The sequence below is a fragment of the Podarcis melisellensis genome (assembly GCF_964234715.1).
Source record: "Podarcis melisellensis genome assembly, chromosome: 14".
Lineage (NCBI taxonomy): Eukaryota > Metazoa > Chordata > Lepidosauria > Squamata > Lacertidae > Podarcis > Podarcis melisellensis.
Window position 1 is genome coordinate 26,648,489 of NC_138546.1, and position 24,529 is coordinate 26,673,017.

General features: G+C 46.6%; 1 protein-coding gene across 1 annotated transcript in view; it reads right to left on the reverse strand.

Moving 5' to 3' along the window:
- CORO2B (coronin 2B) overlaps nucleotides 1–24,316 on the reverse strand; it is a 75,033-nt gene extending 50,717 nt beyond the window's left edge. Inside the window, exon 1 of the mRNA XM_081888633.1 lies at nucleotides 23,956–24,316. Within this exon, the coding sequence (XP_081744759.1) occupies nucleotides 23,956–23,970 (15 nt within the window). The 5' untranslated portion in view covers nucleotides 23,971–24,316. The remainder of the gene's footprint in view (nucleotides 1–23,955) is intronic.
- Nucleotides 24,317–24,529: the final 213 nt, after the last annotated feature.

Sequence of the window (24,529 nt, forward strand, 5' to 3'; positions counted from 1 at the left end):
CAGTCCAAAAGGCAAACAACAGGTTACTAAAGCATTTCAAAAGCCTAAAACAGCAGTATATACACACATTAAGGGAAGAAAAAACAGAAAATTACAGAGAACTAGATGGTGACAGCTAATCCTGAGTGTTGATGATGCCCCTGGTACATCTCAGACAGTAGAGCATGAGACTCTTAATCTCACAGTCATGGGTTCAAGCCCCATGTTGGGCAAAATATTCCTGCATTGCAGGGAGCTGGACTAGATGACCCTTGTGATCCCTTCCAACTCTACAATTATATGATTCTGTGATTAGCGGCATTGCAAGGTAGGGGAGAATGTACACTTGTTGGGCATTTCCCTAGTCACCCAATTCTATTAACTGGATTATAGGGTTGGGGGTTGGAGACAGTGGGTCATTCAGACCGAACTCCAGCCTTAAGACAAGACATGGCTAAGGCTCATTAACTTAAGGCACAGATGCTCTCCTGGTCCAAAGCTGGGCAACCGTCTATAAGTATTTCATTGTCTGGACCCAGCTGCCAAACAGCTTAGTGAGTTCATAAAACCCTGCGAGTTTTTGGTTGTTGTTTTTTATATATAAAAAAATCCCCCTTGTGAAAAGCCCTTGCACTGATGAAACCCCAAAAGGCCCCTCTAGGGTTCAGGTCGGTTGCAAGTTCTTGGGAGCAGAAGCTGCTTTTTAAAGCACAGAGGATGCTTTTTGCATCCTCAGCAGGGGACAGCCTCTGTGTTCAGCCTGACAGCATTTTCTTTCCTTTGTTCTTTCTTATACCAATGGCATCCTGTGTGAAAAGGAAGGAAGGTGTAGAACAGGGGAATTCATGTTCTAAAGAGTAGCCAGCTTCTCTCCAGTGTTCCCTGGAAGGGGAGACCTTCCAAACACCACCGAAAATAATTGGGACCAATCAACGCCTTGTGCTTCCAATTAAAGCAGGCTGCAAGTACAGACAAATCTTGGCACACGGACCTCTAGATTAGAAGAACTGCTGCAACAACAGAGATGCTGGCATGGCTTCCTACTACAGCAAACTTTTTAGGCCTAGGCACATATTTGGAAACCCAAGAAAATGTCGTGGGCACCACAAAGTAACCATTTCAGAGAAGAAAAACTGACAATACCCAGAGACACTCCTTGAGTGGCAGGCAAAACGCCTGCACCATCACAAAAAATAACACACACATACAAAGCAGGCTGCAACCCCTACAAAACCTCCCTCCAACCAAACAACAACAGAGGTTGTTTAATAAAAAAATTGGGAATGGCACAGAGACTGTGGGACCAGGGCTGCTCGGGGGCCAGGCCAATCGAAAGCTTTCTTTTTGACAACCAGGCTTAGCCCAGATCATATGAGCAAGAGGTGCCGCTGCTTGTTTACTCCTTGATCATCTGCCTGGCTGACAAGCAAGCGACAGCAGTGATGAGGAAGAAGAGAAGGTGGAGATAATGGTGGTAGGAAGGTAGACCCAGTAAGTGAGCAGGGCCCATGGAGAAGCACTTGCCTAAGACATGAACAGCCCAACCAATATATGCTGTGTTGAATGAGCCCCACCCTACCTTGTCAAATGCCATTTTGTAGGGAAATGTCACATTAGCTGAATCAGATTTATTGGCAGGGAAGCGAAGCCAAAGCCTGCAAGCTCTTAAGGAGCCTGCGGAGCCAGCTCTGCCTCCCAGCAGGCAGAAATCGCTCTCAATCCTACTGCATTATTATCCTGGGTGAGAGACAGCTTTTCAGCAACTACTTCAGTGTTGTAATTGTGCACCACTGCCACCCACTTCCCTTTTCAAACAGGTTGGGAAGCAATTCCGGCAGAAAGAACCACCAGAACTGGAACCATTAGCAACCTCAGAACAGCACGGGTCTCTCTCTAGTTCTCAGGCACACAGACTTGCAGAAAGCACAGCTTACGAAGCCCTCCTTCCGGCTTTAAAAGCTGTGCAGCTTACAAAATGGAGAGGAACAGAACATTTATCATGCTTTTGCGAGTTAATAAAGCCACAGGCAGGTACCAAATCAATCCTGGAATTGACTGATTTGTAAGTAGCCGGGAAAGGAATATTTGCTCATTGCATCTAAGCTCACTCCATTTTCAGCTTTGGGCAAATGAGCTGGCAGGTTTTTGCATTGTTTTAAACCCTTGTTAGACTCGAGGTGCCAGTGAGAAAAAGGAAGATGCCTTAAGAACATCTAGAAAGCCTGCTGGACCAGGCCAGTGGCCCATGTAGTTCAGCATCTTATTCTCACATGGCCAACGAGATGCCTGCAGGAAACCTGCCAGCAGGACCCAAGCACAAGAGCCCCTGCCCCACAATGCAGAAATCACATCTGAAGAATCTCTGACCTCTTTCTAAAAACCTCCAATGAGGTTATATGCCATAGCCCTGCAGTCCAACTCACCATCTTCAGAAGAAGAGGCTGTGGATGATGCAGAGGAGGTATCTAACTGGGAGAGTGTATGGCCATCAGACATGGCCCTGGATGTCCTCCGTGGCCCCAGTAGCTCCAGCACAAGAGATTCCCAAGGAGCCAAGCACAGAAACCCCAGTGGAATTCCTGCTCCTCTGCATCCTTAAGAGTCAACAGGTATTGAAACAGGCCACATCTCTTTAGCTGACCAGAGAGTAACTTCAGCTCTGTTTAAGGCTCAATCTGGGAGCGTGTGTTGCTGAAGCAATATCTGAGACTTGCTCTTAGGAGTCTTGGGCTTGAGTTGTTTCTGGAGCTGTCCAGGGTGCTACCTGCATCCTAAATACCTGCCTTGCTTTACAGTATTTACTTTGCTTCATCAGAAGAAGCTGGACTGTGCTTGGCCTAACCTTGCTCAGCCTCACAGAAATCTGGGCTCTGTCCTCTGTCTCACCTGACTCTCCTTCGCTGGGCCCTCAAAGTATGCCATGAACCTCCTGATTGAGCTAAAATCCTCAGATTGTTGTGGCCATCAGTCAGAATAGAACAGCATAGCATTTGGTCACCTTCGGGAGGAGGCAGTCAGAAATCCACTCTGTCTCCCACACATTCCAGCTCTACCTGATTCCCTCCTTTGTGCTGGCAGAGTCCCACTTGCACATGGGGGTCACAAGAGCAGGGGATTTTCTTTTCCTGTTCCATTTTGCTGTCCTGGTGTAAGAGGGTGCTACTCCATCCTGAGGGTGTAACTGACAGTTTAAGATCATGCTGCTTCAGATGCTTACTACTGTCATTATCACCATGATCACTGATTTATTAACTGCCTTCTATACAGCTGTTTCAAGGCATATCTTGTTTTATTGCGAGAAGGGAAGCTACAGGGAACCAGGCAGAGGGCCTTCTTGGTGGTGGCACCCACCTTGTGGAACGCCCTCCCATTAGATGTCAAGGAAATAAACAACTATCTGACTTTTAAAAGACATCTGAAGGCAGCCCTGTTTAGGGAAGTTTTTAATGTTTGACATTTTATCGCTTTTTTATGGTTGTTGTTGGTATTCTGTTGAGAGCTGCCCAGGGTGGATGCGGGAACCCAGCCAGATGGGCGGTGTATAAATAAATAATAATAATAATAATAATTAATAATAATAATAATAATAATAATAATAATAATAATAATAATAATTGTGCATTGCTCTATTGCGTGTCATAGATATTGCTCCTTACGAGGATGCGGGTGCAGCTGCAGGCAGCTCAACTGCTTCCAGTGGAAAGAAGCCCACCTTTCTTCTGGCCAAGGGAGTGCTGCTGGCTAGGGCTAAAGCCAGGTTTTTTGCCTCCTGCCCCTGCAGCTGTGGAGAGCCAGTGTGGTGTAGTGGTTAAGAGCGGTAGACTCATAATCTGGGGAACCGGGTTCGTGTCTCCGCTCCTCCACATGCAGCTGCTGGGTGACCTTGGGCCAGTCACATTTCTCTGAAGTCTCTCAGCCTCACTCACCTCACAGAGTGTTTGTTGTGAGGAGGAAGGGAAAGGAGAATGTTAGCCGCTTTGAGACTCTTTTGGGTAGTGATAAAGTGGGATATCAAATCCAAACTCTTCTTAATAGACCACAGTATAGTGAAAACCAGTGTTCGAAATTAGCCAGGCACCAGGTGGATTTTGCACCCGACTATTGACCCCTTGCGAACAAGTGAAGATGCCTGGGCACCAGGATGGCACCTCACATCTCTGTCATCTGGAGACGCATGCCTGGGGATCACTGGATCTTGACTGTTTTCGCACACTAATACCACATCCTATAGAATTCTATCAGTCATATTTTATCTGCACAATCAGAATGAATTCCAGGATCCAAGTTGTTTTTCCCTGCAGCCTGAGCAGGAGCAGGAGCGAACAACAATATATATACACCGGTATTTGTCTTCACTTACCCCACCCCCCTGCCCTGCTCACAGTTGTGAAGAATATCTTTACGTTGTGAATGGTCCATGTCACCATTCAGAAAAAGAGGTCAGAATAGACCAGTGTTTCCCAACCTTGTGCCTCCAGCTGTTTTTGGACTACAATTCCCATCATCCCTTGCCACTGGTCTTGCTAGTCAGGGATGATGGGAGTTGTATACACTGGAATAGACCAATATAAATGTGGACTGCCCCTGGATCTAGTGACATTTCTTCTTAACCTAACTCAAGGTTGTCATCTGAACTAGCCATCTCTACCAATCCCTGCACATCCCTCTTTTCCCACATTGACTTTTCATCACTTTCCTGACCTGGATAGCGGTGATTGTATTATTTTAATTCAAACACAATTATCTGCCCAAATTGCTATTGAGACTTTTCAGGGCTTTAATTAGTAGGTCTCTGCTTACCCCTTTCCATTAAGTTAGATATTTAGTTGCTTCTTATGCAATTGTTGCGGCATTTCCGAATTTCCCTTAATTAGTCAGTTCCTGTTCCATGGGGGTGGGGTGTTAGCTTTAATTATTTGCTTCTTCCTTGCAGCAGTGTCCCCCCCCCCCTTTAAATGAGTGCAATTTTACAAAATAGAATACATTGAATTAGCAAGCAATTGTTCTGGCTGCAAAGAGGAAACCAGTAATTAAGGTCCCCTATCCTGAGCAAGGAAGAGAAACTGACTAATTAGCAGCAAGTCAGGAAGACCACAGCAAGGCAAATGAACAGGAAGAAACTAATTAGCCACTTTTAAAAAAAGAAGAAGTAGTAACAGCAAGAAATGTTACATTGACATGGCTGAATGGGACTTCTGAACAAATATATATATTTGCATCTTGTGCAAAGGACATTTCCAAATTTTGATGGGGGACAGAGAACTACATTAATTGCCATGTGAAACTGCTGGGGTTGAAGACATTTGCAGTGGGCTGCCAAAATTTTTTAGTTGTGACTCCTGCACTGCAGGCGGTTGAACTAGATAACACTTTGAGTCCCTTCCAAGCCTACAATTTATGATTCTATGAGTAGCTCAGCAGCACTAATGAGTCCTAACATGGAAGCAGACAATATCCACTCCATCTTGAAGCCAGTTCAGAACTGGGCTGGAGTTTAAACCAGCCTTTCCCTGATATATTGGACCACAACTCCCTTCAGTCCCAGCCAAGCGTGGCCATTTGTCTCACTTCACCTCAAAAAGGATATTGCAGAGTTAGAAAAGGTTCCGAAAAGGACAACCAAAACGATCAAGGGAATGGAGTGACTCCCCCCTGAGGAAAGCCTGCAGCGTTTGGGACGTATTTTTGCTCAGAGAAAAGCTTGTGAGTAAGAGTTGTCATGATGGAAGTTTATAAAATTATGCATGGCATAGGGAAATGTTCCCTGATACCAAGATGAGGGATTCTATGGAATGCAGACCACTAAACCACACTGGTGTACATAAGGATGTAAATATCGAAAAAGAGGCTATGAAATGCAAGCTATTATCCCTCCCCAACCCTGTCAAATTTTGCTGTCATCAATGGGAAAAAGTAGCACACAGGTTGGCTTCACAAATCCAAGTCACTTTGACCTTTTGTATTGGGCGACACACCAAACACGCCTGGCTTTGGGATGCTCTGAATTCTGTCAGCCTCACTTCACTGTGGCTGCACTGAAGAGAGATAAAAAAAACCTGGTTTGAAAAGACCTAAGTATACAAAGGCCTCAGCTGGCAGGCAACAGGAATTCTCACCAACCCATGTGGACAAAGGATAATATTCTCAGGGTGGGAAAAGGGCGATTCTCCATTCCCATGGAGCTCCGTGAAGTGGAAGAGCAAGAGGGCATGCAAGCCAGCCAGCCAGGTTTCGGAGCAAAGTCTTCCAATTTGCCTTATGTTTGAGGGAGAAATTCACCGCAAAACCGCCACCTTCCAGGCCAATAACTGGCCCTCCTCCCCAAATTGGCACAGCTCTCCCATGGAGACATTTTCCCTCTGGCTAGATTTGGAGCCAGCAACAAGTCATGGGTCCTCTCCCATTGCCAGGCAGGGCAGATTGTTGCCCACTTCGTCCATCGCTCACTGGGTGACGGGACTTGCATTCATACTGATTGTGAAAAGCTCCTTCTAGCCTGCTTTTGTCCCATGCTTATGTTATAAGCTGATCAGGGAACAGGGAAGGCGGGGGGGGGGTAAGAAATCGAATAAAAAGTGTGTGTGTTGTTGTTGTTGTTTCACTTGGCTTGACATGGCGGGCAGGGCAGACGTTCCAGAAGGATTATCTCATCGCCATCGGGGGTGGGGCGGGAGCTGATGGAGCAGAGAGGGAAGCAGCAGCAAAAGCCCAGGGGAGGTGGATGCAAACCGATGGCTTATCTGCGTTTATTGAATTCAGGTTGTGACTGCCACTTAAGAGAGATGAGTAATGGAGGGCTAGTGTGGAAAGAGACACAGCTCAGGGCTACTGGATTTGTCCTCCTCCAAAACAAAACAACAAAACAAAACATAGCTTGCCAGCTGGCACGTATAGAAACATAGAACTGTAGAGTTGGAAGGTGTGATCAACAAAGGGATCCCAAGGGTCATTAAGTCCAGCCCCCTGCAATGCAGGAATCACAGCTAAAGTTGCTTAAGCGTGTCACAGGGATCAACATCTACACTGAAGTCTTCCTCAAAATATCCAACTTTTTTCACTAAGCAATGGGGCAGGTCAATGCATTGGAAAGTATGGGATGAAATTTGCTGGCTACAGTATCTTCTAACCTTCCCACAAGCAGATCAGGATGGATGCTCAATAAACAGGTCCTCTGGAAGGGGCCTCTCTCCCACCAGCCCCAACCACCACCATGGCCAATGAATGGTCAGGGGTGGTGAAAGTTGTGGTCCAATGACATCTGCAGGACACAGGTTGGCTATACCTGCCTGGTCTGGGGCAGTGGGGTTGCAGTTCCTGGGCTTACCAGGGTCTTTGAACTCTGGAGGATATGAATGGATGAAAAGGGGCCTTGTAGAGAGCTTCAAAGGTCTTTCTCCAATACCACAGAGTAAGCAGAGAGAGTCATCACACAGCAGAGATTGCAGGGTGGAGTATTCTGTTGTTTCCAGACAGCGCTGAGCTGCAATGTATCTCCTTTTAGCAATTAAGCATCCTTTGGCAGCCTCCAGTGCCCCAGCAGAGGAGGAGGGGGAGGAAACCCCCACCATTCCTGATGTGACAGACAGCCAGATGCTCTGTCGGCAGGAAGCCGACGTGACTCTACCCACGCCAAGCTGGCTCTGCAGTCTGCGCAACAATGCCCGCGTCTCCACCATCTGATGCTGCGACCTTGAACGACAGATGGGAGATGCCTGGGCAAAGGCAACCGACTCTCTGGGTGGACCTGATGCAACTGCCCCCTCTATCTGCTGTAGAAACCCGCCCTGCCCCCAGACAGAGCCCTGAGGCCACCAGCATCATGTACACCACCCCGCAAGGAAAATGAAGAGACCCCCAAGGCAGCTGTGATGTCCTTTGAAAGATCAACCTGTGAAAACAGATTGCGAAGGTTTTAGGATGACCCGACAGCAATTCTAGGGCAGAGCAAGCAGAAGATGTCGACCCCCAGGGTCCAGCAAACTATTGGTTAAGCAAAGCTCATGTCCTCCAGATATTTTGCACTATAATCTGTGTTAGAAACTGAGATATGAAAGCTAGGAGCTAAATGGCACCTTAAACCTAGGTTATGGGTGCAACAACGGAACAAGCGCGCCTTTTTATAACAAGAATACAAAGCTGAAAATGAATGAATTGCAGCTAAAATATGATGTTCATTTTTCACATGGTCTAGTCCTTCCCCTGCCCACCCCCCTAATATTCTTAAGAGGGGTTCTTCTCCAGTCTTCAGAGAGGAGCTGGAAGTGGGGAGGTAGAAAAAGATCCTACTTTCCTTCCACTCTGCAGTTTTCATCTGAAATCTTAGGTGCAGTATTGCACCCAGAGCTCAGAAACTGCTCGCCCTAATGAAATTCCCTGTCGCAAATGCACCTAGAGCAATAGGAGTTTTGAACGCTGGCTATAATCCCACCAGTCACATGATGCTGGGGCAGATAAGTGCATGGTCATGCAGGCTGGGGCTCAGGAGACATGTAGTCCAAAACATCTGGAAGGCACCAGGTTGGCAAAGGCTGATCTAAGCGTGGCGCCTTTTTAGATTAGGAAAAATGACAACTAAAGAGGTCCATAGTCATGAACAGTGCAGAGGGGGGATATCTTTCTCTCATCAGGCTGGAATTCAGGGTCTACACAGAACTAAAGGGCAATAGATTCAGAAGGAGCAAATTTTTGGATCACCGCCCGTTGGGTTCCCTAGTTTCCCCTACTCTACAAATAGCATTATTCAGAATAGCATTTTGCACGACACACTAAGGAAGATAAAAACACAATGAAATTTCAAACAATTAATTCAACATTTGTTCAAAACCCAATTACAACTGTTTAGTTTAATTAATTCCACAAAATTTATGAACTTGATGCAGTCAGACCAGCTTTTCAAAGTCTAACAGGCATTTACACCTCCAGCAGTTCACTGTAATCTTTCTGCCTTTTTATACAATAAAACATGTATACAGCTTGAGACAGAGATGGTGGAAAATATTATTCTCAAGCTCCCTCCCTCCTCCTTCAGCCTGAGAGAGAGAGGCCCCAATTCCTGGGCAAATGTCAGATACCATCCATAGGCCTTCATGGGCCTAAGGAACTAGCCTCCCCGGTCATGGGCTGATACTGACTACCGTAGTTATCCTGTCTTCGTGAAATTCAATTTTCTGTTTCTTTTGGCAGAGGGGAACTATGCAGGTTTATAAGGGTGCAAAGTCCTTTGGGCAGGCTGATGTGTGTTTCTTTCATGATCTGCAACCATTTAAATATTAAAAGAAAACAACAAGATCCTCATTGCAGGAGGCTGGCTCTGGTTTGTTATTCTGCTTTGTAAGTTACCCAGTTCCCTCTTTAATGTTTCACTCCAGAGGGAATATTAGAAGGCAAATATTAGTACTGGGTACGTATCACCTTGAGACAAGCAATCTCAAATAGATTGAGGGTAGGCTCTCTCTCATGGATATTCGTAAGCTGCTTGAGAACCTTTTCCGGCTGAATAGCGGGATTTTTTAAAAACTAAGGACATAAGAAGAGTGTGCTGGATCAGGCCAATGGCCCATCAAGTCCAGCATCCTGTTCTTACAGTGGCCAACATGATGTGTGCGAGATTCAAACACAAGACCTCTCTCCCCTGCATCTGGTATCATCTAGTGCAACCCCCTGTGATGCAAATGGCCATTCAACCTCTGCTTAACAACCTCCAGTGAGGGAGAGTGCACCACCTTCCAAGGTACTCCATTTGACTGGCAAATGGCTCTGTCAGAAAGTTCTGTCAGAATTTCCTCTCTTGTCATTTGAACCCATTGGTTCAGGTCCCACCATTTGTAGCAGTAGCCAACAAACTTGCTCCATCTTCCATGTGACAACCCTTTGGATATTTGAAGATGGAGATCATTCTCTTCTCTCAAGCCAAACATCCCCAAGTCCCTCCACCCTTCCTCACAAGGCTTGGCTTCCAGACCCTTCATCATCTTGGTCACCCGCCTCTGCACACGTCGTCTGGCTTGTCAATATCCTCCTTAAAGCCGTGTGATTTAAATGAATGGTGTGCATGCAGGGCTGGAATGATCCCTGAACATACAGGAATGTGCTACATCTACATTCTTACAAATACATTTCGATGTAGCCAAATAGGCTTACTTTCCAACTCAAGATATTCCAATCCTTAATGTAATACGAAGATTGTGGGGGGATGGGGAAGAAGCAGCCCTGTTTAGGAACTCGAAAAGGACAACTGCATATTGGGCTTTCCTCCTTTTTTTGAGGGGCCAGATGTTTCTGTTGTTTTCTTAATACACCAAGGCACTGATGCCCATTTTGATGAGGCTGGTTCCATCACTCTGCTGGCACCCAGTGGACAGATTCCCCACTTCCTGTGCCAAGCTGGCTATGAGACGGGCTCAGGGTGTGGGTGCCACTTCCATTGCCAGTCCACGGGCAGAGGCAGCCAGCTCTGCTGCAGGGCTTGCGAAACAAACATCCTGGCAAGCATTCTCCAGCTTCACCCTGAAGACATGCAGTCCATGTAGGGCCCATTGGAAATGAGCAAACAGGCCTGCATCACAGAATTGTAGAATTGGGAGGGACCAACCTCTGTTGAAAACCCTCCAATGAAGTAGAGTCCACCACCTTCTGAGGGAGTCCATTCCACTTAGGGTTGCCATATTTCAAAAAAGTAAAAACCAGGACACCCCAAAAGGTATTGAGGTTTTTTTTAGGAAACCCCAAAAACATACAATTTCAATTGACTTGCCGAAGATCCAGGACAAAGCTCTGCCTTTCGGAAATCCAGCAGTTCTTACCGCCAGGAAGTTCTTCCTACTGTTTAGTCAGAATCTCCTTTCTTGCAATTTTTATTTCCATTCCCCCTCCCCTTTTAAATGCTGGTTTGAGTGCTGGACTCTGGGGCCCTGGTTCAAATCCCAATGGGAGCCGTGAAGCTCCCTGGGTGATGATATTTTGAGCCAGCTGACCCTTCTCACCCAAATCTACCTCACAGGGTTCTTGTGAGCATAGAATGAGGGTGGGAGGGAGAGAACTGCAAATGAACTCACTGGAGGAAAAAGTGGGGCAGGAATGCAATAAACTGAAATGCGAACATGGAAATATGGAAATGTATATGCTGCTTCTAGTTCCGTGTTGGAGGAAATGTGGGAAAATGTGGGAAAATAAAGACATCAAAAGACAGAGCATTATATCTAGCAGGAACAGTGAGCAGTAGAAGGCCAGGAATCTCCCCCTCCCACAAGACCTATCTGGGCAAGGCTACCCCCCCCCCCATTTGTGCTGCAGACTCATGTATCTCCTGCCCACCCCCCTGCGGCAACTGCCCTCCTAACCTTGTTGCATGAGGTTCATGACAGAGTTAATTAGGGTGCTCTGCAACCCAGTTCCTATGGCAACACACCTCATGCGCACGCACACAAATGCACATCAACTACTCATTGATTTAATTTTGCCTTCAGCAGAAAGGCTGATGATGCATTTGCAAGAGATGCGCCAGGAGGTCCAGAGAGTGGCCTGATGTGCGCACACACACACACACACACACACACACACAAAAACAGGGTCCCCTGCTACTGAGGAGGAGCCACAGTTAAGGACAGAGCACTTGCTTTAAGAACATAAGAAGAGTGTGTTGTTGTCAGGCCAATGGCCCATCCAGTCCACCACACTGTTCTCACAGGAGTCAGCCAGATGCCTGTGGGATTCGGGAAACCTGCAAGCAGAATTTGAGCACAAGAGCACTCTCTCCTCCTGTCATTTCCAGCAACTGGTTTTCAAAAGCACTAATGCCTCCGAGTGTGGATGCAGAGCATAATTGTAGCTAGGAACCATTGATAGCCCTCTCCTCCACGAATCCTCTTTTAAAGCCATCTAGGTTGATGGCTGGAGGGACGCGGGTGGCGCTGTGGGTTAAACCACAGAACTTAGGACTTGGGGATCATAAGGTCAAGGTTCGAATACCCGTGACGGGGTGAGCTCCTGTTGCTCGGTCCCAGCTCCTGCTAACCTAGCAGTTCAAAAGCACGTCAAAGTGCAAGTAGATAAATAGGTACCATTCCGGCAGGAAGGTAAACGGCATTTCTGTGCGCTGCTCTGGTTTGCCAGAAGTGGCTTAGTCCTGCTGGCCACATGACCCAGAAGCTGTACGCCAGCTCCCTCGGCCAGTAAAGTGAGATGAGCGCCGCAACCCCAGAATTGGTCACAACTGGACCTAATGGTCAGGGGTCCCTTTACCTTTACCTTTACTAGGTTGATGGCTATCACTGTTTCTTGTGGGTTTAAGTTCCATAGTTTATCTATGCACTTTGCAAGTAGAAAGCCTTGGTTCAGTATTCAGGTAACAGGTGGTAGGAATGACCCTAGAGACCCCACCCCCTGCCAGTCTGGATATTTCAGCCTTCCCCAACCTGGTGCCCTCCAGATGTTTTTGACTACAACTCCCATCAGCCCCAGCAGGACATACTGCATTTAGGCCACATGAACACCATACATTTAAAGCACTATGATATCCTTTGAAACAATCATGGCTTCCCTCAAAGAATTCTGGGTTCTGTTGTTTGTTAAGGATGCTGAGAGTTCTTAGGACATCCTTATTCCCCTCCCAAAGCTACAATTCCCAGAGTTCCATGGAAAGAAGGATTGATTGTTAAACCACTGTGGGCAGGGGTGTCAAACATAAATATCATAGGGGAGTGGCAGGTAAGGCCCATCCCGTATAATCCATCACACGATGTGGCACACAGACACCCTATTTGAATGGCAATGCTCATCAACTTTGAGGGCGAGCCAGCCCCCTCAAATATTTTATGGGGGTGTGTGAAGGGACCTCGGGCCTTAGGAGATGGCTCCTCTGACTGGGAATTGTAGTTTGGGGAGGGGAACAGGGCATCCTAACAGCACCCTTAACAAACTGCAGCTCCCACAATTCTTGGATGAAGCCATGGCTGTTTGGAGTGGTACCATAGCACTTTAAATGTTTGGTGTGAGTGTGGGCATACAGGACAGATGAGCCAATGGTCTGGTAACAGGAGAAGCCAGCATTCTGCATGCTCAACCAACCCCCTGCTTCACAGATGCTGGCAACTGTACTGCAGACAAAGAGGCTGAGTACAGACCCGCCTTATCCTGGTCTCTACCGACATTCGCTCTGTACAGTTAAAACATTGGCTAGTATTACAAAGAGCATCTTTTCCGGCTGAACGGAACCCAGCTTGTGAATGACTGCACTATACAAACAGCTCCGCGATTTCAGCCAAGCACTGCCTCTCCCAAATTTAACATCCAAGTTTGCTTCTGTTTGTGTATTTATTGTGGGCCTCAACAGGAGACGGCCATTATTCAGCTCAAGTGTCAACGGTGGACCACGGATAAGAAGAATCTTCTAGAGGCCCAGCTTAGGGCTGGTGAGCCCCACGCTGAACCCAGAACAACTGCTGCCTTGATACGTTTAGCAGCTGAGCACCAGGCGGTGTGAGCAAGAAGAAAAATGGCCTTTTCCTTTGAGGAGCTTCTCCCTTCCTTTCTCTTTTTAAATAGAAGTGGTTTGACAAACTGTGCCAACGATCTGCTGCTCCAAAGATCCCTCAGAAAGACTCAGTCTGGCAAGCGGAATCGCTGCCGGGGCAACAGGATAGAGATGGCCAACAGACTTGCTGGAGAGCTTCCTTCAAAATAGCTGTGTCAGAAGCGGCAACTACCAAAATAAAAATGGGAGAAATGGGATTCCCAGCCCCAAGTCAGGAACAAGGCCTCGGGGTCATAGTCCATAGCTCGATGAAGATGTCCACCCAGTGAAAAAGTCAAATTCCATGCTGGGGATTATTATTATTATTATTATTATTATTATTATTATTATTATTATTATCCACCCATGCATACGTTTAGAAAAGACTGGAAAATGTTTATTGAATATATGGAGGGAAATTGTGTACACTTGAAAATGTTGGCAGCATTAAGATAAATTCCACAGTGTAAATAAGTTTTGATGGATGTAATAATGGAATGCTGAATGGTTTACTTTATGTAAAATATGCAGGGATTCATAATATGCAAAATGAACCATGGAAGGAGAAGAGAAGTCATTGATATTTTAAGGATGTTTAAATGAGTATTCTACATTGTAAAACAGAAATTTTAATAAAAATTAATAATAATAATAATAATAATATTTCTTATAACCCACCCATCTGACTGGGTTGCTATTTGGGATACTGTGTACGGTTCTGGTCGCCTCACCTCAAAAAGGATATTGTTGAGTTTAGAAAAGTTCACAAAAGGGCAACCAAAAGATCAAGGAGATGGAATCTCCCCTAAGAGGGAAGGTTGCAGTTTGGGCCTTCATTTTTTAGTTTAGAGGGAAGGTAAGTAAGAGGTGACATAATAGACACATATGAAATTATGCATGGCATGGAGAGAGTAGCTAGAGAAAAGTTTTCTTCCTCCTTTCATAACACTGGAACTTGTGGGTATCCAATGAAGATGAACATTGGGAAATTCAGGAGATATAAAAGAAAGGACATCTTCATGCAGTAGTACCCCGTTATACGGAGCCCTCTCCCATAGGAGGTAGTGATGGGTTTAAAAGCGGATTAGACCAATTTATGGAGGAAAAGGTTATCAATGGCTACTGTGCTCTGCCTACTTGGTTGGAGGCAACAATGCTTCTGAATGCCACTAGCTGGAAACCACAGAAGGGAGAGGGCTCTTGGGTTCAGGTCCCAGTTGAAGGCTTCCCATTGGGGCATATGGTTGACCACTATGAGAACAGGATGCTGGACCACATGAGCCCCCAATAGCCTGATCCAGCCGGGAACTTCATATGTTCTTATCACATCTGCCACTCATACATCAGCTTACAGCTGCTGCAACTGATCATGCAAAGCGTTTGTTTTGGGCTGGCAACAGAGAGCTGGAGCCCGGATCGCTGTTCATGGTACAGCCACAAATTATTCCTCATTTAATGAATACACTTGCACTGTACTTTTAGGGCAGGCATCCCCCCACTGGCTGCCTTCCAGATATGTTGGACTACAACTCCCAGGCAACTCCCATGTTGGCTGGGGCTGAAGGGAGTTGTAGCCCAGCACATCTGGAAGGCAGTAGGTAGAGGAAGGCTGATCTTAGTGGAACTTCACATCCACTCATCTTCAGTTTCACAGCAGAACATGTGCATTCAAAATTGCTTGAGAAATGAAACACTTCAGCTCAACAAAGGCCCATCACTATGTTCCATTTACAAGCCACTTTAAAGAAGGAGAAAATAAGCAGGACAGAGTTACGTTTATGGCGGTCAGTCCCATGTGAATCCTCCCCAAACACCTGGAGAATCTAACTGGGCCAGCCTTTCTCCCTTTCCGTGGGCGGCTGAGCAGAAAACAACAGATACACAGAAACTCTACCAGCAATTGAGAGGCTTGGAAGACGCACTGGGAGAGATGTACATGCATGCCCATTACCCATGACAACACATGAATTCATGCAGTCTTCTGCATGGAATGTACCCTTAGCTTGCATTAGTTATGTGCAGAAGCTAGAAACTGACATCTGCTAGTCTGAATCCATTTTCTGTTCTCTTCACTTGAGGATTAGAAAGACCTGTTCGTCCCCAATTGGTGTTGTCTTCCCCCCCTCTCCACCATTTCTACACAAAGCAGCTTATAACAAAGTCTGGACAGACTGAGGGAAAGAGACAGCATCATTTTCCATGAAATATTCTATTCAGGAAGGTGTAAGGAGGACCAAACGCTCGCTGAATCAGGGCCTCTCCTCCTGGCATCCTTTTTATAGTGTATTCAATGATGATTTGTGCTCATGACAGTATTGAGGATGTGAGAACATGATCCTGCTTTCAATACTAGTTGTGCCTGCAAAAGATTCAGGGCAGACACACAGCTTTGTTTCCGTTCAGTGCACATCCCATAGTTCCCTGCTAAAATCCTGTAACGGGGTGGGGGAGTGGGCAGCGAGGAGGAATAATTATTATCATTATTTCATTTTATAATGTATATAAAACAAAGAGCAATTATAACAACAAATGAAAATTAAAATATGAAAAGCAAAAGTATAAAATAGGCATGTAGAATAAATAGCTGCTCATGAGCTGAAATAACGATCTGATCGTCAAGTATAGTTCCAGATTTCCATCCTATCAATTTATATGCTACAAATGTTCTGCGGTTTGTCTGTTGTCCCACTTTTGTTACACTACAGTGCAAGATGGCAATAACATGGTAACAATGGGGAAAGATTCACATAGCTACGAGTAAAGTGGATTGATGTGTGGATGGTCCAGTATAAACCCACCCCACATGCCCTCTTATTCAATCATAGAATTGCAGTTGGAAGAGACCCCAAGGGCCATTTAGTCCAGCCCCCTCCAATGCAGGAATCTCAGCTAAAGCATCCATGACAGATGACCAACTTCTGTTAAAAAACCTCCAAGGAAGGAGGAAGAACGTCAACAATGACATGCTGCGGATTGCACTCCCAAAAAAAACCACCCACTAGTCTGGAGGGGTCCTTGGAGTATATCCTTCTCAACATACTTGAAAGGTACAGGATTACCCAGAGATCTTTGTCCACCCCACCCCCATGCCCAAAGGCTGTGTAGGAAAAGGCCTGATCAGCCTGAATGGGAGGGAGACACTGTGCCTATTATTTGACAAGTTACAATGGGTCAGTCAGGACTGATGAAAGAGGGGCAACGAGTGGAGAACTGTACCAGGTCCCCCAAGCTCAGAGCCATCCCCTCAGACAACTGAGATATGTACGGATATATGATGGGCAAATAAGAAGAAGAAGGGTGTACTATTTTGTACAGAAGGGTTGCTGTGCGCAAATCGGGCCATGTCCACATTAGGTCTGCTGGGATGCCCTAATAAGCTGCCTTGCTCTGGTTTTTCAATCTACAAGGCACAGGTGATGTGCACCCAATCCTCTCAAACTCCTCTTGGCAGACACAACATTGGAATATAAAAGCCAGGAACGGAAGATGTGATGCAAATGTGAGAACGTAGCTAGGGAAACTCTGGAGAGTGACTATTCTACCCTCCTGGTGCCTTCCAGATGTTTTGGACCATATGATGCTGGGGCTGATGGGAACTGGAGTCTGGGCTAGTTGTTAGAAATATCAGCCAGAGAAGTTCAATTGCCCATCCAAAGCTTAGGATGCAAACTTTCCAAAGCTGGCACAGATGTAGAGCTTTATAGAAGCACCAGCTGAAATTTACTGTATGGCAACTGAATTTTCTGGGACGCGGGTGGCACTGTGGGTTAAACCACAGAACCCAGGACTTGCCGATCAGAAGGTCGGTGGTTCGAATCCCCGCGACGAGGTGAGCTTCCGTTGCTTGGTCGCTGCTCCTGCCAACCTAGCAGTTTGAAAGCATATCCAAGTGCAAGTAGATAAATAGGTATCACTCCGGCGGGAAGGTAAACGCCGTTTCTGTGCGCTGCTCTGGTTCACCAGAAGCGGCTTAGTCATGCTGGCCACATGACCCAGAAGCTGTACGCCAGCTCCCTCGGCCAATAAAGCGAGATGAGTGCCGCAACCCCAGAGTCAGTCACGACTGGACCTAATGGTCAGGGTTCCCTTTACCTTTACTTTAACTGACTTTTCTGTTTATAAGGTATCTCACTACACCCAGTCACAAAGCCAGAAGTGCAAGCAAGCTGCCAGGAGGAATCAAGGAAGTAAGCAGAGTGGTGGAGTAATGGGTGGGCTCTGGGATGGGTGCAGGACGACTGAGTTTTAAGAGCTGTTATGCAGGCTGCTTTGCAGGTCCTCAAGCACTAACTCCCTCTCCTTCCTTCTGAAAGAGAGATTCAATATATGGTGCACCCTTTATGCAAATAAGCAAAAGGCTGGACCTCACTTCTCCTACAGACTTCTGAAAGTGTTAGGGAGTGGCAGATCAGGGGAACTGTCTTTAGAAGAAAGTTTGCACAAAAAATGCAAGTATTCATGGGGGGGAGGAAAGTACATTGCTTGCAAAAATGCGTAGGGTGGAGAAATACATATAAAAACACTGTCTTAAAAAGTTTGTTAATAAAGAAATGGTGTGAAATGAACTGGAAAAAGAAGAAACTCAGAGAAACTGATTCATCCACACATACCTCTGCCAGCTATCTTAATTTGCCCAGAAGGCGCTCCATACATTTCTGCCTCAGTCTTGTGTATTTGGGTCCCGTCCCCACCGTACAAGAATGAAAAGTAACCCCATTGCTTCCCATTCCACTGTTCTGCTCACTGCAATATATAGGGTGTGATAGATCATTGGTCCATCTAGCTCAGTATTGTCTACACTGACTGGCAGCAGCTCTCTGGGATTTCAGACAGGGGTTTCTCCCAGCCTTTCCTGGAAGTGCAGGAGTTTGAACCCAGGATCTTTTGCATGCAAGCAGATGCTCTACCAATGAGCCATGGTCCTTCCCATTGACAGCTTTGGGTCAGTGAGCAAACCATGGTTCCCTACTACAAGAACATAAGAAGAGCCTACTGGATCAGGCCAGTGGCCCATCTAGTCAGGCATCCTCTTCTCACAGTGGCCAACCAGATGCCTCCTCTGGGAGACTGACAAGCAGGATTCGAGCACAAGATCACCCTCCCCTCCTGTGGTTTCCAGCAACTGGTTTTCAGAAGCATCACTGCCTCCAGTTTCAGAGGCAGAGCATAGCTATCATGGATTGTAGCCATCAATAGCCCTCTCCTCCATGAATTTATTTAATCCTCTTAAAGCCATCTAGATTGGTGGTCATCACTGCCTCCTGTGGCAGTGAGTTCCACAGTTTAACTATGCACTGGAAAAACGTCTTTCTCCATACATGCCCATCTTATAAAATAAGAAGAGGAAAGGGGAAAGTTGGTGTTCCAAAGACTGGGATGCCATTTAGGTCTTTTGACGGTGCAGTTTTAATGGATCAATGAGTAGTTAAACATTTATGGATTAATGCCACTAGTGGGGCACATTTTAGGGAGCACATCCAGCTTCTCTGGATGCATTTCCTACCCACATGGGATGCTTTCCCCTGCCCCCCCCCACCCCAGTATCAAACCAGGTAGAGCACTGCTGATAACCTTCTTCCTATTTCTGATAAATCACCATTCCTACTCTGCTTTGTAGGACGTCATCCCTGGGTGGGTCTCCCTGTAGCTCGTGAGCCGGCTCATTTTGCTGACTGGGGAAGAGCAATTGGTGCCCCTTTCCCCCAAAACAAGAATATTAGAAGAGCATGAATACAGGATCAGGCCAAAGGAGTCCTAGCTAGTTCATCATCCTGTTCTTGCAGTGGCCAATCAGAAGCCAGTTTCATCTGTACCAGTGGCTGAACCCCAGCACTGAAAAGGCAAAGTCTAGGACAGGCGTTTTGTAAACTCCCAAACTCCCAGACCCTCTAAGTGTTCCCAAGGACAGTCCTAGATTTACAGAAGCTGTCCTAGTTTCTGATTTGATCCTGGAATGTCCCACATCTTCTTGGGATGTCCCTATTTTCAGCAGAGAATTGTTGGACGGTATGGAGATATGCGACACCCGAGCCAAGGAGATAAGTAACTATACAACCTTTAAAAGACACATGAAGGCAGCCCTGTATAGGGAAGTTTTTAATATTTAACAAATGTTGGAAGCTGCCCAGAGTGGCTGGGGCAGATGAGCGGGTTATATATAAAACTATTATTATTATTAAATAGAACGTTCCTATTGTCATCAGAAAAATGTTGGAGGGTATGAGCTTCCCTTCCCTACCCTTTCTCCATTGCAAGAAATCAATGTGGAGCACCTACACTTTGGAACTCCCTGCCTCTTGATATCAGGTAGGTGCCTTCACTGTACTCTTTTCGGCACCTACTGAAAACATTTTTGTTTAGACAAGCCTACCCAGATATTTGGGATGTGGGTGACGCTGTGGATTAAACCATGGAGCCTAGGGCTTGCCGATCAGAAGGTTGGCGGTTTGAATCCCTGCGACGGGGGGAGCTCCCGATGCTCGGTCCCTGCTCCTGCCAACCTAGCAGTTTGAAAGCACATCAGTGCAAGTAGATAAATAGGTACTGCTCCAGCGGGAAGGTAAACGGCGTTTCCGTGCGCTGCTCTGGTTCACCAGAAGCGGCTTAGTCATGCTGGCCACATGACCCAGAAGCTGTACGCCAGCTTCCTCGGCCAATAAAGCGAGATGAGCGCCGCAACCCCAGAGTCAGCCATGACTGGACCTAATGGTCAGGGGTCCCTTTACCTTTACCTTTACCCAGATATTTAGAACACAGATGTGTTTTTAGTTTATTGCTGGTTTAATTTTTTTTGAATGTTTTAATTGTTTTTACTAATAATCTGGCTGTTTTGCTCTTCTTGTAAACCCCGCTCATCATCAAACACACAAACACACACCACCAGTTTAGGTGACAATCTCACAAGGAGGTTTCCATTTTTAACTTGGGAGATTTCTTCTAATGAGATTCATCAATAGAAGTACCCTCTCTGTTGAGAGATTCTAGGTTGCCCTCCTATTTTTAGCCTCTGTGTGCTATCAGTACCAGGTCAAGGTAGGATTAATCATAGGTGACATCTTAACAGTTTTAACTCGGTGTGGTCACCTCTCAGGTGTTCTCTGCTAGGGAGGAGGAAAGAGCTTTATAAAGTGTTAAAAGGCTTCCCCACTCCAGAACCCACCAAAATACCTGCTTAGCTTCTTTCTAGATTCTTTGACTTCTCTGGATACTGCTCACCCATTTTCAAGTTTTGTCCTCAATCATAAGGGCTAGAAACTTGGTGGTTTTTTAAAGTGAAAATAAAGATTCCAAGGTGGGGTCACCTTGTGTGCCTGATACTAAACTACACACCCATTTGACTGCAGAAGTGCAGTCCTTTTTAGCCCCTTAAGAATGCCATACATCCTATGTAGCAGTGGGACTTGCTCCTAAGTAAACATGCATACGACCAGACCAGCAGTAACTGTCAAAATTAACCCAAGGAAGTGAAAGATAAAATTTTGCTCAGCTTAAGGAATTTAACAGATACCAAAGCGTAGAAGATAAAGATGTGTGGATTAAAGCGAGTACTTTCATCACACTTCAGAAAAAGCTTCAGTTCTTACATTTTAACGTTTGGATTAGATGTGAGGAGTAATGAGATTGTGGAAAATGCAAGGATCACCTTTGGGCCCAAAGAACAAGAAAATATGCCCACAGATGATCTGACCAGAGAGGAAGTAGTTAATGCTTGCAAAGCACTAGAAAGAAAGAAAGAAAGAAAGAAAGAAAGAAAGAAAGAAAGAAAGAAAGAAAGAAAGAAAGAAAAGAGCATGGGCAGGGTAAACTCTTTAAAAAATAAATGAAAAAAGTAAATACTTAGAAGCCAAACTGCTAAATTTCTCCTGAGGGGGTTCATATTGGTACACTATGCCCGCAATTTGCATGCATTTAACTTTATGAGGGTAGCAAAATGAAAACGAAAATGAAAATGACTTTGGCAATCCCACCCGCCATTGAACCCAGTAGGTTTTGACTATATGCAATTTTGACTATATGCAATTCAGGTATGATCTCCAAAATGTAACCCCTGTGTAAGCTGCAGGCCTACTGTATTGTAAATGGAAGCTTCGCTGGAAAGGAAACAAGGCCTTCATTTGCAGAGAAGTCTAAGATTGCTTCATTACAGGAACGTGAAACGCTGAGCACAGCTGCCCAGGAAGTTCACCTGCAGAAACCTCATTGAATGGATAGTGCAGCAGCAGCATAAAATGTCTGCAATGGCAGGCATGGCACCACCTCCCCATAGCTGGTGCCCTCCAGATGTTTTGGACTACAGCTCTCATCAGGCACAGGACCCATGATGGCCGGGGCTGTTGGGAGTTGTAGTTCCAAATATCTGGAGGGCACCAGACTGAGGCTGGCCAGCAGGGTGTGTCGCAGGTTCCCTACTTAGATTAAAAGAAGCAGGGCGTGGGCAGAACGTATGACTCAGGCAGCCCCAACATCCAGGTTCACCTTGTCTCTCATATTCAGAAAAGATGCTGAAGGAACCTGGACACGATGGGATCACAGATGAATGCTTCCCCTGTTCTACAATACCTGCCCACTTGCACTGTGTCTCGCAGCAACAAAAAGTATTGCCCAGCTGAGAACATCCAGCAGTGTGTCACACATTGAGAATCGGTGATGCTGTGTGGGTAGAAATGCAAAGGAATGAAAAGGGATAGGTTCCCTCTTCCTGAGCTACAGAGGCCTCTGTGCATGTGCAAAACACTTTTCAGGAGCACGTGGCGGGCTAGTAGCTGATTTTAACTTTCAACAGCTGCTTTTTAGTCCCTTGCTGGGTACTGCTTTGCAGGGCCCTGAACTTGCAAGGGCAGAGCTCTGCAAAACGGAAGACAAGACTACAAAACTACTAAATTCAGTAGGTGTTTCTAGAGTTAGCACGAGGCTGGAGGGTTGCTGACACTGTAAAGGCTGTCAAATTTGAGAGAGCTTTGTCTAATTCCCCAGCTAACCTGGCCTCTCTCATATCATGTTGGAACAGAAGCCACAGACCCCAGTAAACAGTCAGACCGAAGCACCAAGCAAAACTTTTCACTTAAGAGGAAAAGGGAATTTTCAGCCTGATAAACAGGGAGGAGAGACCACACGCTCTCAAAGAAAGTGATAAAAAAATCCCCAAGACTGAAACAGTAAAACTGGCTCCTTTGTATGGTATATAGCCTTGCAAAGTCTCTCCAGAAAGCAGGGACCTCTGGGTCATCTCCCTTCAAATTCCCTTCCCTGCTTTCTCATTCCGCATGTGTGGGCAAACTCTTCCAGGTTAAGGGAACTGACTCCAAGAACCCTCAGATTTTGAGGGATGCACTATTTGTCTTTATTTATTGAAGTATTTCTATATTGATTTCTCACAAAACATCAAGATAGCGTACAGCAACATGAAACACATTTAAAAGTAACTCAGAACCATCCTTGAAACTACTGGTTACTGCTTGAGATATTTTGGGACTCAATGTGCTGATATACAATCCTTGCGTAGGTCATAAGAACCCTGAATGATCCTATTTTGCAGTTTTGATCAACTGAGGTCAGGGGGAATCCCTGGTTATAACTCAGGAAGGCTGGATTTTGAACTCACCTCCACGTATCTGCAGTTAATCGTTTGACTGGAATGTAAAGCTGAGCAGGTTTTACACTTGTGCCAATGAAGCAGGAGGATTGGGCAAGGCTAGTTTAAACTGTGAGAGGCTGCTCCATCCCAGGGCAAACTCCCTTGCCCTCCCTCTTCCATGCCCCCCCCATTAGACTTCCTTCCCCAACAGCCACCTGTAGGGCTCCCCAAGCACCCTACCCAGAAGGCTTTTTATATTACAAAAACGCCCTCCCAGGAATGGGAAAAACGCGCTGGATCTCCGTCAGAAGCAGAACTTGGAGAGCTGGGAGCTTTCCCTTCCCTTGCTGGGCTAATGCGAAGCCAAAGCGGGACGTGTCACAGCAACCACGGGAAGCCAAACGGAGCTTGCACACGGGAAAAAACGCACGTACCACACCGGGCAACAGCTGCCGCCACTGTGGAGCGGGCACGCTGGCTGCTTCCGAAAGGGTTAAAAATGCAGTATATCTACTGCACAATCTCCCCCTGTGCAAAGGCGCTCGCAAAGCTGATGCAAGGAAGCCCAACCACCACCTCGCTTGCTCACACTCGGGGGCCTTTCCTTGAAAAACTGGCCAAAGACCCTTCCTCATTTTGCAATTAAAAAAAAAAACCACCTCGCGAAAAAGGGAGCTGCAGAAAATCACGAGGCACTCAATGCCAGCTCTGCGAAAAGGACTGGACCTGGAGGCCGGTCTGCAGCCGGGAAGGCGCCTCTGCTAGGGACCCCCAGCCCGGGCAGGCAGCCGCCGAGAGGACCCCAGCAACGGGCGCTGAGCTGACGGAGAGAGTCCCCCCCCCGACCACCACCTCTGGATGACAGCCGAGGCAAGGGAAGGCAGGTCCTTACCTTAGAGACAGTCATGCAGAAAGTTGTCTAGGAGGAGTGAGGCAGCTCTCCAGCAGGCAAGCGGGGAAGCGGGAGGGCGCTGCTATTCCCCCCCTCCTGAGAGAGAGAGAGAGAGAGAGAGAGAGAGAGAGAGAGAGAGAGAGAGAGAGAGAGAGAGAGAGAGAGAGAGAGCGCACGCGGGCGGGAGGGGTGGCTCGGAGAAACCGCCTCTGGATTTTCCCCTGCAGAGGAATCAGCGTCAGTGGTTACAGGAAGAGCAAAGGACCACCCCTCCCCCCTCCCCTCCCCTTTGGCACAATCTGGTTAAGCTGCCCTTAGTTTATTCCGGGGTGTGTGTGTGTGATTCTGTCCGACTGTGTACTAAGAAGGGACGGAGCCTCCTCTGCAGGAAGAGAGGCAGGAAGAAAGAAAAGGGGGAAAGAGCCAAGCCTGGGGGGGGGGGGGGAGCGGAGAGAGAGAGAGAGAAACCAGCAAAATGAAACTCCAGGGGGAGAGCAGAAGCAGCAGCAGCCCAGTAGGGCGGGGGTCGACATTCAGCCTCCCCTGCGACACCCTCCTCTTAACTCTTGATGGA